General features: G+C 38.2%; 1 protein-coding gene across 3 annotated transcripts in view; it reads right to left on the bottom strand.

The window, feature by feature from the left end:
• Positions 1-15124, bottom strand: part of MAN1A1 (mannosidase alpha class 1A member 1) — a 151815-nt gene that overhangs the window by 14531 nt on the left and 122160 nt on the right. For all 3 annotated transcript variants that reach the window (XM_055714850.1, XM_055714849.1, XM_005445688.4), the window contains exons 7-8: positions 14006-14099; positions 9855-9970 (exon numbers count right to left, since the gene is read on the bottom strand). In XM_055714850.1, coding sequence (XP_055570825.1) covers positions 9855-9970; positions 14006-14099 — 210 coding nt within the window. The remainder of the gene's footprint in view (positions 1-9854; positions 9971-14005; positions 14100-15124) is intronic.

Here is a 15124-nt window from a genome sequence, read left to right as displayed (position 1 = left end):
CAGTATTAAAGTTGCATAAAGTTTGGAACAATTCCAGCATGCCATAGAAATGTTAGATTATAATGAATGTTAGGCGTGTTCCGCTTGTTTCAGGATCTCAACATAAAAAAGAAAGTTGTTTTAAAAAAAATCAGCATACTTAGAAAGCCTTAAAAATGTAGATGCTTTTGATCTTAAAAAAAAATGTCTCTCCTGCATGAGTTAAACACATAAAAGAAACTCCCCAACGTTAACTATTGATAAATGCATTCACTGAAATTTTGAACTCCTGTATCAATAACAGTATTTGCAGCACTAAGACACAGTAAAACCTTCCTTTTCCCCACAAGTCCAACCTAACTATAGTTTAATTTCAGAATTTACTTCCAAATATTGTTAAAGCACTACTTCTGGAATGTATAATGTCTGTAAAATGAATTTGTATAATAAAATTTTTTCAAAGTAAACAATAAACAAAAATCAGTACTCTTACAATTATCAATTCTGAATCTATACCCAAACTGCCAAAGTGCCATATATCATCCATCTATTGGAAATTCACAAAAACGCTATTCACATTCTAAATATTTTTGTGGTTATAATATAATGGTATGTACTTCTGTAAGCAGCACATCAAAATATTTTTCAGTGAGTTTCACAAGGTTTGTAAGTGCCATCAGGCTGTATTGAACTTTCTGAAAGACATTCAGTTTCTAAATAAACTTGAGGTTCAGAGCAGGACTAAATCACTGGCGGGAATATGTGGGCAATTGTTTTAAGTATAAAAACTTGAATGCAAAGTTGAGAAAGTACTAGGATGAGGAAGAAATACTATCAGTTTAAATGAAGATATAAGGGTCTCCAAACATGAGTGGTAGGGTGGAAAGGCGTTACAATCCCATAGGGAAATGCTACTTGCTCTCTGCAGTGCTGCGGGCACAGTTCTGCCAGGGAAATCAAGTTACTAAACCAAGTTGTTATAAAAGGAGAATAGGTAGTGTGGTGACAAGGATCCACCCAAATGAAAAGCCCTGTTTGGTAGACTTAATTCAGAATTTCACACTTGGAATTAATTTACTTTTATCCTGATATAATTATCACACTTAAAAAAGACACATTTATTTGAGCTGCAGCTCTATTACAGCTTGGTCCCCACCTATGAATAACTCCTTCCTGCACCGCTTGCACATCAGGTGGTGTCATATTTATCACTATAGAGATTATTATTTAATTTTACTGTAATAAATATTGTCAGTACAAACCAATATACAGAATCTGCAAATAATCAAAAAAGCTAGAAGAACGTTGTCTTTGATTAGCTGAAAATCCATTATTGATGGACAATTGTCTGGAGCTGGTATAGTAAATGGACATTTCATTTTACTTTTTTCCAGAATGTGTTTCTGCAATTCAAATAGTAATTTCTTCCTTTCCACCAAAGTAAAGAAGAGAGACTGTGCAACCTAAAAGGTTGCAAAAAAAAAAAAAAAAAAAAAAAGTGGCTGTAAATGTCTGTTCCCAAAGGGAGCAACCTGGAAGTGACCAAAAACCAAACCAAACCAACCAAACAAAAAACAACAACAAAAAATTGAGACAACCTGATTTTTTGACTGTAGTGGACAAAAAAGGAGAGGAAGGAAAGGCAACTAAAGGAAAATAAACATTTGCCAGATATTTCAAGAAATAAATTTACTACATGTAAAGCTGATACGGCATATGGTTTGTTGCATACATACAAGCTCTTACAGACAGCTGATATGATTCCTGGCAATTTATATTTTTTTCATGTTCTTATGTAAGGCTCTGCTTATTGTCCTTGCTGCAATAAAGCCTTTGGCTTTATCTTCCATCTTGTGGGAAATTATTCCTTCTATAAAACAACTGTAAAAATGCTTGAGCACTCAATTAGAAGCATTAATAACAGTCCCTTTTACAGTTTGACTTGTGACTGAAGTGCACCTTGTATTACTCCTGGCATCTTTCTTATGGATTTGCACGTTAAAAATTATGCCCTTGCCTATCTGTCACATTGAAAGAACTGTAGTGAATAAGACATTCGGAATTGCTTAGCTTACAGGATTGCAAATTGTACGTGTGCCTAATCTCTGTTATTGACAGCACAAAAGAGAAACTCTTCAGTTTTTCCCAACCCGATATCCTCCCCCTCCTGCCCCCCTTCTTAAGACGATATGTTTTGTGTTCTCTGCTTAACAGCCTGTCCCTTAACCTTCGCGTTATACTGCCAGTCCTTACTACCCTCACAAAATAAAGCAGAACTGAACCCTGCCAATAAATACCCGTTTTCTTTCATTCAGTTCTTCACTCCTTTAAGCCTTTCACACAGCTTAAATGCTGTTTTCAACACCCCCTTCCTCAATCCCTGACTTGATTTTGGGATTGGGAAGTCCTTAATTTATCATTTGAGTTGTTCGGGATGTTGAACTGGATTGTTTATAGAGAAACAGAGGATACAGAACTGAAGTCATCTCACCGTCCAAACGAGTAAAAAACCGCTATCAACAAGCTTACGTTTCATAGAGGGTATCCTCTTGGTGGATTACGCTGACAGGTAATCAAAATATTAACTGAGATGCCTACAGAGCACAGATGGAGGCTTCTCAGGAAAAATGTTCTGCAACTCAAAGTTTCTCAATTCAAAATAAAAGTGCCACAAAAAAAGTTAACTCTGCTAAAAGAGCAGGGATAACAAACTGCAAACCTCAAAATGCAATGTAAAACTGCAGTTCCACTTCCTCTAGCACTTAGGCATTTTACCTCTCCTTTTACAACAACTGTCTAATTATGATTAATGAATTTCAATGACTTCTGATGTTTTAACACAAAAACCAGGTGTTTCGTTTCCCACCTCAAGATGTCACTGCAGCTAGAGAGAAAACTGTCTTGCAAGTCATAGTTAAGTATTTCCATACCTTAATAAATTTGAAACTTCAAAAATATGATCCTGGTTCTAAATTTCCAGGGTTTAATAATGTTTGTTTGGGGGATAATTACAAGTCTGCAGGATTCTTTACAACAAAGCACTATAAATTAGCTCAGTTCAAAATTCTAATATATTTTTCTTCCCCTAGGAATCTTCTTCATAAACAGTATTTTCATGATTTGAAGCAACAGTGAGTATGAAAGAGGATTCTACCATGTGATATGTCCAATAATTCAAAGATGTATAATGTCAATTGCTTGCTTATTCATTTTATTATTTACGGCTTTCACCAATACATTTTATTGCTTTGAAATGGCACACAGCAGGCAGGGCTGTGCATTTATAAGTCAATTGCCTGTTTTCTTCACTTTAAGTTACTTCCCTCATGCTTTCACTGTTGAGCTCATCTAATGCAATAAATACTTTTCTTCAGCAATCTTTATAATTTATCAAATTTATTGTTCATCCAAAATTCCAATGAGTTTAAGATTTGCATTTTTTCCATTATTATTGCTGTTTTGGAGATGGCAGAAAACCATGGCACTTCTTTTTTTAAATGTTATTTATTAGTTGATTCTGCTTGCTTAAATATCCTTCATACAGGATTTAAATATGTATTACAAGATGCATGAAATGTGAAAGCATACAGTCAGAAAAAGGACAGAATAGGAAGGTCAAGTTCTTGTTAACAATTTATTTAAATACTTCTGCCATCTTCTTACCCTGAGATCCTCACTGCTCTCTAAACTGTGCTTGAAAAAACCAAAATCTGAACAAAGAAGAATGTTCATTTGTTTAAACACAATAGATAAGAATGTTTTGAAAGCAATAAGGCACTTACTGCTTTTGGACTTAGGATGTGTTATACAGACAAGCTGACATGTGAAATGAAATACGAATACCTAAATTTTTAAAATGGAAACATTGGCAACATTTAACTACTATGATACCTATCCATCTGATCACTAAAAGGATGATTAATTTCTAGGGGAAAACTGATAATTAACTTTTGTCTGAAGATCCATTTTTCCCGCCCCTTGTATACATCTGTTAGAGTCTCTAAGAGCACCAATGCTCTTGCACTAAATGTACTTAATGCTGTCTGCTACCAGAAGGCTAGTTTTAGTCACATGCCTAAAACAGTATTGAAAGAATAGCATGAATCAAAGCAAGTAATTCTTAAAATGTTATATTATATATTTCCTGAAAATTCTAGAATAAATATCTATCACTCCTGACAAGCTTTTTTCTGTCAAAAAAGGAAGGGAAAACAGCACAAGTAGTAAGGAAACAGCTGCTCTGAGAACAAGAGCAAAGCCATGAGCAAAAAGGGGACAATTTCTGTCGCAGGACTTTTTAGTTAAAATCCTCCTTAAAGAGTTCTAAGACCATTATATCTTGCTGTTTCTCCTGACAGTCCATAAGCAAGCAAACTTTTTAGTAAGTACTTTCTATAGTCCAAAACATTGACATCGTGCAGCTATAAGTATGTTATCAACAATTTAAAAATCTGCAGAAGCCTGTCTTTAGTCTTGATCCTTTCTGTAAGCAGTTGTAGAGAGCCTCAAAACTCCTGTCAAGAGGGGAAATATACTGAAGGAATAAAAAAGAGCAGCAAGTCCTCTGGATGTTCTCGTCTGTTAAGCGTAATGAATCTTGTGTTCCTACATAATGCAGCTATACTATCGCTACGTGCAGAACACCAGTGCAGCTGGGTGATAAATATTTTAAACATGACAGCTGACAAAAGATGTAAATAAACTGCCTGTTTAGTAATTTTTACACATTCAAGTTATAGGCCATACCTTCTCCCCTGCCCCCCCAAATGTATGTAGGGGGAATACTGCGTTCCCTCTACCAACTCTTTCCTTGTAAGACAGGCTCCCACTGCAGCACCCTGCCTCCTCTACTTACGTGTTTCCTTCAATGCCAAGAAGTTCTCAAGTACTGAATGTTCAAATCATTAATAGATTTTTGGCTTTACCCAGTATGACAAACTGTTCTAATTGAGTTGTTGCAGTTCTGTCATTGTCCACATCAGTTATGTAGTTAAGATCACTATGATCACAAAGCAAACCACTTCAAGCAACTTAATGGAAACTGCAATCAGCACAGACCAACCACCAGACTGTCACCACACTCAAATAGACTCTCAGGAAACTCTGGAGATGAAAAGGGCCTATCTGCCAATATCATGTTTTCAGTTTGCTAATAACACTTTGTTCTCTCCCTCATTTCAATGAGAAAGGAATCTGCATGGATTTGTTCTATTTATCTGAAAGGCTGAAATCTTGACAGCTCTTAAAAATATTCACTACTTAATGCTGACAATTAAATATCCCCACCCACCCCCCCCAAAAAAAAAATAAAAATCAGAGCCATAGAGCTTCCTTTGGCAGAGTACAAACTGAGTAAATCAAGGCTAGTCTAAAAAGTTAGCAATGTGAAAAAAAGAAAAAAACTACAAAAAAATATTAAAAAGTGATCCTATACATTTTCTGTTGTGAATACTCAAAATCCTGAGGCCAAAAATTACGTTTTCACCTTTTGATACCCACAAAAGGTTACTGCGTTCTTTAGCCATGCAACCCAGGCTAGCAGCAGGCTGGCTGCAGTTGAAATTTGGCAGAGAGCAGCCCTGGCACTGCTTCACAACACCTATACTTTTTGCTACATCCATTGTTTCTACTTCCACACGCTAGGTTCTCCAGAGATCACTCGTTTTCTTGTTACAATCTTCTGAGCAGTTTTTACCCAGTCAGAGAAATTAAACAATCTAAATGTCTAAAAGTAAACTCCCCTGTCTAAAGGTAAAACTGCAGATCACGGTGGCTTTACCTCTCAGATACCAGAGGGCCACCGAGGGCTGTACTGAACCAAGCTGCTTGGGAAGGGCTGGCAAGGGATTCTCCCTCTTTAAGTTCCTCTGGGCTGAGCTACTGCTCTCCTTACAGCCTTTAGGTATGCCACTTCTCTAGAAACACACTGAGGAGGGGATGAAGGCAGCATCAGAAAGAGGAAGAAGAAATATTTAAGGTGCAGAAAGCTTGCAGCAGTGGCCATAAATAAATGTAACGTGAAAATTTGGAAAAGATACCTCGTCATCAGACACCAGGTGTGAGACAACCTATTAACAGGAGTAGTGGGAAAATTGCCCTTCAGCTTAGAAAATGAGGGCTGACACGTTCAAGAGGGGAGGATTTCATGCAGTTGCATGTGACACTGCTGTTGCTAGACTGGATATAAGTGAACCCACAAGGTCCATTTTCATTCTGAATTACCATGTTCTCTTACTAAACCTACTCAGTTGTGTCTCAGAGATCAGCTGCGTTATCTGAAAAGAGTGGGATGGTTCCTCTCTTGGGTACTTGCAAAGACTGATAGATCATTCTATGGGCAGTTACATCCTCAAAATATGATTAAAAGCTGAATACATGTTTGTTCTGTACCTAAATGTTGCATGCTATCCATTGTAATCAGTTTAAGAAGATCTCTTACTTCCTGTATTATGTGAAGCAGGACATTATATGCATTGCTTTTCAAAAGAGAAAAATAACTTACATTAAAAATACATTCACTTGTCTTTTTGTGCAAATTCTAGAGTTTACGAATCCCCCCTGACAGCCTTATAAATACATTCATATTATGCTCTGGTATTCAAAATAACACTATCTCTGTCCCTTTTCCCATAAGAAATAAACTCCTCTTTAAATGGCGTCAGCCAAATACCCATCTTATTCAAGGCAAGCAGAAAAAGTTTTTAAATCTAGTTTGACATCTTAGTTATTACTTTTAACTTAAGCCATAAAACAATCTATGGGTGCTACAAAAATTCTAATAGAAAGAAGACTTTGTTTTTAATATGAGTTACAGAAAAATGTAAGAAATAACCCCAAAGCTTCATCTAAATAAATTTCAGCTTTTCACAGTGAACTATAACTCGTCATATATTCTCATTTGTGGTTTCTGGATAGCGGATAATATTGATTTAGGCATCAGACCTTCACATTGCTCTTTCAGAATTTGGTGGGTATGTGCTGAACTGAACGGCCAGGAATAATCATGCTCTTCCCTTTGGCGTAGTCTTAAAAAGATTCTGAAAGTGTCAGGGGAAATTTATCTAAGAAAATACGAAGCAGACTCGGAATGCCCAAACTATGTAGGCTTAGTCATAAAGCAAGACTGCAGCTTGGGCAGACACTTAAATTAGCTTTAATTTAGATAAGTAAGGGATCGATAGCAATAAAGCCAATGTCAGGATGGATTGCAAAACAGGCTAGTTACTCTGGAGAATAACCCGACATCTCAATGGGGCCCAAGCACTCTGCAGTTTCGGTGAGACTGCAACTTCCCCGCTGTTTTCTGAACAAGCTACGTGACAACATCCAACTGTACCTCCACACGCTGCGTATACACTTTCAGCTTGGGTACAGATGTACCTCGGTATAGAAAACAGAGAACATGAACACCATCACTCAGAAAATACTGGAAATAGCATTCAGCCAGCAGCACGGTGAATCCTAGCACACATGCAGCGATCATTCAGCCCTCTCAAACGCTGATACTCTGGACAGACATAACGCTTGGGCTGCTTAAGAGCTAGTACTACTAAAAATATTAAGATAATAGGTACTTTAAGTCTAGTCATATACAGCAGAGCTCAGACCCTGCCGTTGATATTGCCACATGCGGTGCTGCTGCTGACTGGGCAGTTCTGCTCCCCCAGCTCAACCCCGAGCAGGGAGAAGTGGCTGCCCAGTGTGGTGGCCATCACCACTTCTGCTCCCTGTGGGGACCTCAGGAGCCTAAGACAACTTTTGTACCCGAGGAGCTTGTTATCCTGGTGTAGCTAATGTGTGAGTTTAAACAAAGCCACGCTGCCGCACTCCATACGGACTCCCCTCGGAGCACTCCTGGCCCTCTTTCCCGATGACCAGGCACCAGCAGGCAGCTCTCCACCCGCTGGGCGGTGTGGGCTGGCTCGGGGCGGGGGGCAGGCACACTGACCCTGTGCAGCTGACACGGGATGGGACACCCGCTCACGGGGCATAAGGCAAGAGGAGCTTCCTGACGTACCTCACTCCAGCTGTGCTCAAGTCAGGGGATGGGGAACCTTCAGCCTTAGTTGGGGCAGCCCAGCGCTGGCCATCAAGGCACTGGGCTCTCCTGGGCTCTCTGTTGTCAATTGGGATCAATGTGCCCCTGCTGCTCCCCAGCAGAATGGGAGGCACTTGCTGTCCTGCCAACAAGGGTGATGGTCACACCACAACTGGGATAGGCTACCTGAGGTGGTTTCCAGAACAGCTGTACTAGCAAACCCACCTTTTTTTTACTGCATGCTTGTATGCACTAGTGCTTACCCTGTGTAAGACTGTCTTTAGAAGAAAAAACCTGATGTTATTAAGACAGTGGGAGTAGAAGACTAGAAGCAGCTTTGAGGTGTTTCCAAATGCCTTCCGTGGCAAGATGAATTGATACTGTATTCTCAGACACTTTGTTCTCTCTTTTTGGCTGCCAACCTAATGGCTGAGCTATTACAGTATCACTGTTCTTATATTATAGGCCCGAATGCACTTAAACCTGATTTAAAATCCACCTTTTGCTCTGAAGCTGAAACCACGTTAGCTGTGAAAATGAGGCTGACTGCATCCAAATCTGCACTTACAAAATTAAAGGCTGGATTTTCTTAGCAGAGGATATTTGGCCGTCAAATTTACTACCACCAGAGATCACACTCTCCCTTAAATCATTACATATGACTTAAATCATTGCATATGACTTTTCTCTCTCATGAAAAAAAAAAAAAAAAAAAAAAAAAAGATACTTGCAATAAGCCAGGGCTGTATTCTTTTAATGCCACCCCTTTTTGTGGTATGGGAAGTAAAAGGAGACTTATGTCTCTTCCCTAGGGACAGCGTATTTCCAGATGTACAAAAGAATTAGCAGATACTGCTTAGCATCTTGAAGCCTTGTCTGCAGAGGCACTGTACATACATAGAGTTACTAACAGATAAAAGTTCTGACCCTAGAGAGCTTCCAGTCAAAACAGATGAAAGGATGGGGAAAAAAGAAGTAATATTATCCTCTTTTATATGTATATATATATCTCTGAAAGCAAAGAACCAAGAAAATAGGTCATTTGCCCAAGACTGGAAGGAAAGTCTGTAAATATGAATTTAAACTTAATACTTCTCAAACCTCAATCTGGTGTCATAAAACCATTATTTCTCCCAAAACAGCATATTAAGGAAGTAGCATCAATAACAAAGCAAATTGCATATCAGAAGGATCGTAAATAAAATACCGCATAGATATGTAAGTATGAACAGTTCTGATTTTTGAAAACTTTCTCTTGTGTCCAATTTGAATAACTGGCTGTTTCACAGAAGCTGGCAAATAGATGCCTCTTGTAACAAAAAGTCATTGTGCAACAAAAAAAATCTATTTTCACTTGTAATTATCTACCATAATATATTGAACCCTGTGTTGACCACAATCAAAATATTCTAATGGCTGAAATATGAGGTCAAAACACAAGACAGGAACTCCCTCCTGGATATAAGGAAAAAGGACAAAAGGAATATATTTAGGAAAGACTGAGGAAAAAAGAACTGAATTTCTACCTAAGAGCTACTTATAGATGTATTTTTTTGTTGTGTATTGTATACTTTTCTGCTCCAGTATTGGAGAGAACTGACTGTATTGCAGTTGGAAAACAAATAGCTATATTTCAAGACTTTCCCCATTCCCAGCGTCTGTATTCCTCTAGCATTTATATTTGATGAAGCCTTTTTAAAAGAGAAACTAATTCTTTAAAAAACACACACTGTGGTGGCAAAGATATAAATCTCTCACATTGTCCCCAGTACCTGTCTCTCTAGGATTATTATAGATCAGATTATTATGGAAAGGAAGATTTAAATATCTTACTTACCTGAACAGCATCATAATACATTTTCTTGCCTTCTTCATCTGTCTTGTCCGACATCAGCCATGCCTTGAGCAAATATTCATAAAAGCTATCCCCAAGCCCTCCAATGGAGACGTGATCTTAAGAGGGAAGAAAGAGATTGAACAGCAATTTCATCTTCAGCCTGGACAATAAAATACAATTACAATTTCAAACAGGGAATTTAATGATCTCTTCCTACAACAATCTTCGATAAATGCAAACCTGGAAACTCAAGAAAAACTTAACTGGTATATAGAGAGAATTATTTCTTTAATTGCTTTTTCATCAAGCTAAAGCATCATAGTTACCTAATATTCACATCGTGCCACAGGAGTTCACGGCAAAGCAACAAGAATTTATATGTTTAACATCTAATTCATGTAGTCTATCCCACACAAAAATCTGTTAATCTGAGGGGTTTTTATTCTAAAAACAGGGAAAAAAGTAGAATTAATTAATGCCCCATTTAAGTCACTTTCTAAATAAGGCCAAAATATTTTAGCTCCTTACTGCGGACTTGAATTTCAGGTTATTTAATGGTATTTCAAAATGCTGACCCATATGTTTTAAAATAATACTACATTTTTGAATATCTGGCTGCTCTCAGAGCTCAGCAGTCGTTCTGGAAGGAAAAAAAAAAAAAGAAAAAAAAAGAAAAAAAAAAAAAAAAAGAGTGCCACATCTACACAGGATTACTGCTATCACATTGCTTTATTCTGCCCTGCACTTACAGATGCTGTGATTATTTAACTACACACATTTCGGACATGACCCTGCAAACACTAGCACCACGCAAGTCAGACTGTTTGATGTCAGTTGCACCAGTGATGTGAAAGTGATGCTCTCAGCTGCTTGCAGAAGGTTGCACTCACTTGCTGTCCTAAGAGGAGCCTAAAAAATTCCTGGCTAAATTTTAATGGGCTATCACAATTTCAGCATAGATTGCCGTAACACTACTACAATTATATGTGTGTGTGTGTATAAAAGTGTGTGTGTGTGAAGTGTTTCTCTAAGCTCCATTAAACTAAGAACACTAGCTAGAGGTTTTCTTTTTGAAGTTGGCGCTGCCTGGTAACATTAAGGAATTTGGCATTTATCAAGCCTTCACTGAAAAGTTTTCAAAGTGCTTTATCTACTCATGTATAATCGTCAATTTTACAGTGAGGAAGGGGTCCGCTAATTTGACTCAAGACATCCAGGGTGGAGATGTGGTTACATATATCACACAGCAAGCCCATGAGTCATACTGCAAAATTCTGGGCATGAGAAAAGCAAAACATGCATGGAGTAATCCAGGCTTGTAAAGTGAGATGCAGAAGGGTTAGTGGTACAGAGCTCACACTTCCCAACACCTAACTCTGATCTTAGCCTCAAAGTTATGCCTCTGTTGGTGGAATTCAAAAGAACACAGATATTTTATTTTTAAACTCCTTATTTTAAACTCTTCTAACGGAATACCTCCTTTCACCTTCTGAATAGGTTGCAAAGCCATGCAAATGTAGAAGATAAATTTTGAATAGAAAAAAGGGTATTAACAGTGCCTTTTCCCTCCACTAGACTGTGACATAAATAGTTTAGTTTTCCAAATGTATCCTGTCCCTTTGCCTAACTAATACATTGTACCATGAAACCTCGGTTATAAATGGCTTTCCCCCACCCCAGCTCCTCTTTTGAATGAGATATATTAAATTTCTGGAAAGAATACACCATTTATTTAATTAAATGTTCATGATCCAAAAGGAAAAGAGGCTTCTTAAAAAAATGGGAACATTTTCTATGATCGAAGGCTGATCTTTGAACAGCAGCATTTAAATGACCTTTACGGTTTCCTAAATAAATTACCATAGAAACCTCTGACATTTGCAAACTAAATAGCACAAGCACAGTTTCATCAATAATAAGCCCTGTTATTATATACATTATTGCAGTAGACAAATCCAATTGATGCACGCTGCGGCAAATCACTGTCAGTTTACTGTCAAAATAACAAGGGCTAAATGAATTTACAGGAACAATGGCAGTGATCCAGCAGTGTCCTTCACAGTTACAGCACTACTAGAGAAGAAATGTTCAGAAACCATTCCTCCCTCCCCACTTGATGTGTGAGAAAGAATACTTCTGTCTTGTACCAATCAAGAGTCTAAGTCAATTTTTTTTTCCTGTTGTAATCAACTGAAAACAGCCTAGAAGAGCAATCTCAAATAAAACATCCCTCAAGTCTTACATTCTGATCTGCTATGGGAAAAAAAAAATAATAAATCAGTGTCTGCAAACAGAGGCAACTGAAATGGAAGACACAACATGATGGAATTTGCTTTTGATGCTTCAGAATGCTAAGGGCTGACCTGCATCACCATCCGCATCCATCATTCACAAGTGCAGGAAGCGATTTCTTTGTTAACACTACATCCTATTGGAAAGCAAAGCTTGTATAAACTGTAACTTTTCCTGTGCACACCAACAAAAACTAGCAATTAATGTGAGCGAGGAGTATGTAAGACACAAATATATTAATATACGGAAATGGCAAAGGCCATAAGGCAGAGTAAATATTTGACTGCTTTAAAATAAATTAGACAAAGCCACTAATGGTGTCAGCTACTAGAAAGACCTGCTCTCATGCAGCTCACCAAAAAGCTGTGTTTCTGTGGCTGACAGAAGCCGAGCAGGGAAGTAACTGGCCCTGGCTCACAGATGCTGAGTGGCCTTCTAACCAAACCCTGTTCCTACTGCTGTAGGATCAAGACTTCCAGTGGGACGTTTCAATGTTTTACAAAGCTGTGCTAAACAAACATGGATAACAAGCGGGTATACATCTCTCATATCTGTAAGTGGAAGTTAGAGTTTATACCAACATGCCAACTGGAGTTGATGGTTATGTATGCTGGGCTGCCACAGGCCTTGTGACATGGTGACCTGAAGGAAGCCCTCACAGGGTAGCAGACTAGAAGGCTTTTTAAAATGACAAGCACACTTCTAATTCATAAAGGGAAATGGCATTTGCCTTGATGGGACAATACAACTGAGCAGCACCACCTTTTTGGACATCTCTTTAATTCAAAGAGTGAAATAAAGCATTCAGAAAACTCTTTTATTCAATAAAACACTTGCTCTTTGCCTTTGTGAAAGTTCTCTTACCCATCCAGACTGTAGCCGGTTCCATAAGGACTCCAGAACCTCACTTCCACCTTAGCTGCATCCTAAACAATTATATTCAAAAACTTCTTCAGTCCTTTCCCTCCCTTGTATTGTCTAACCAGCTCCATCACCGGTAATCTACAGGACCATCTCATCTGTGTGTGTCTTTTCAGGCCAAGACAGCATATCTTGCTTTTTTTCTTTCAATAATGTAGGGAGGAAAAAATATGAGAACATTGAATCACATGAATGGGATGGTGGTAGACTGAATCTAAGAAGGGCAAAGTGCAAAAGAAGTAGGGGCTCTAGAATCGTGACCCTGCACACTATGTAGGCTTTGAACAGGTTATGAAGATCGGAGAAGGCAAAGTACAAGAAAGGTCTCAATCATCAGGAAGGGTCTAAGAAGATCAAATACGTCAAGCATTTTATTTACTCTCTCCCTTCTAATCTTGGTCCAGAAATGGTTCCAAGGGGATTAATGCCATGACACAGTTCTGTTTAGTTTGCTTCCTCAGTTGTTGGCATTAAAATTCAACAGAAATCACAGCTAGTATTAACTGGAAAGATTTGTTTGATTTTTTATTTTTTTTTATCTTCAGTAGAGCCACACCGCTCTAAAACATAGAATTTGATTCAGGCAAGCTGATAATGTTTCCTTAAACATCTACTTTAGAAAACACTTTATATTTTTGAATAGAAGACTTTTGTAGTCTACAAATTCCCTTCCAAACGGATACATATTCAGACATTTCCCTGCTTGCATAAGCCATACTGAAAGATCAAAAAATGGACGGCAAGTAGGATTATTATTTTTATATTTGTAGTATTTGTTACTTTGTATAGAACCTCAGATATAATGTGAGCTTTTATACTTTACGAAGTTCTTTATATATATATATATACAAAACCCATAACAATGGTTGAAAGAGGTTAATGACTGCAAACAGCACACTGATAGACAGGTCACAGTACCAAAGAAGTGATCTACTTACGCTGGCCCCATTGGCCGCTGCTTGGATTTAGATAGTTGGGGTAAAGGCCCTCTGGTTTATCCAATCGATTTAGAACTTTTCGAATATTCATTACCTGTTGGAAGGGTACAAAACACTGAGCACTGATCCATTTTCCCCCCACAAAATAAAACAGCGTGGGCACAAAAGTCTTACATTGCAAATATGCCTAAAAATAAAAAAAAAAATAGTCTTATTCAACACATATACCTGAATACTTCTGTGCAATCATATTACTATTAAAAAAGATCTCTAAGCTGATATCATCATATAAATGAGCTCCTCAAAACCTCTGGAGTTTCTCTGTCAAGTATCAGTAATGAAACAACACAACAGAAGCAAGCTCCGAAGCTCAGGACTTGCCATACAGTGTATCTCGCCCCTCCACAGGACACTGAAATTCATGGAGGCTAGTTGCCTTAACTAAGCTCAGCCACTTCAGCACGATGTTCCTCATATACCCAAATCAGAAATGCTATTAAATATTAAGCCTATCACCTAGTTCAGATGCAGAAGAGAACAGTTTTGCCTGGAAAGGAGAGAGTACTGCTGGAACTGAGATTCATACAAGCAGCTTGCCCAGCAAGAGCCCACGCAGCCCTGAGCACTCCACTGGCACTGTTAAGGAGCTTGCTACAAATGAGAGGCCCAGGGAAACAATTACAGCCCAGATGCTCTGCAGCTGGATTCACCCAGCAGCACAATCCATTGCAGAGCACATGAAATTATTTATACTGAATTTTAACATTCACAAAAAAAAGCAAATGGAGCAACTTGGGAGAATGAAGATCCTGAGCACCACAGACCAGAAATCATAACAAAAAAGTACTGACAGGTTCATTATAACACCCTGCATGCTTAGAGATCAAGTGAGCTAGCTGCTGAGAAAGAAGATAAATTAACTTACACCAAGCCACAGAAGGGTTTCTGTTGTACACAAACTGCCTTCTGCAATGTTGACACTACATTGCTAACAGTCATTGCACAAATGCAGACTGCAACGAGTCCTAGACCACATTTAATGAATTCTTCCATGCAAAGCTTATGCTTATGTTTCTTCTTTTTTATCAAGCATACCAGCCCTGGAATGGATTGCCTTGG

This window comes from Falco cherrug, chromosome 6 (assembly GCF_023634085.1).
Source record: "Falco cherrug isolate bFalChe1 chromosome 6, bFalChe1.pri, whole genome shotgun sequence".
Classification (NCBI taxonomy): domain Eukaryota; kingdom Metazoa; phylum Chordata; class Aves; order Falconiformes; family Falconidae; genus Falco; species Falco cherrug.
This window is presented reverse-complemented; position numbering and strand designations above follow the sequence as displayed.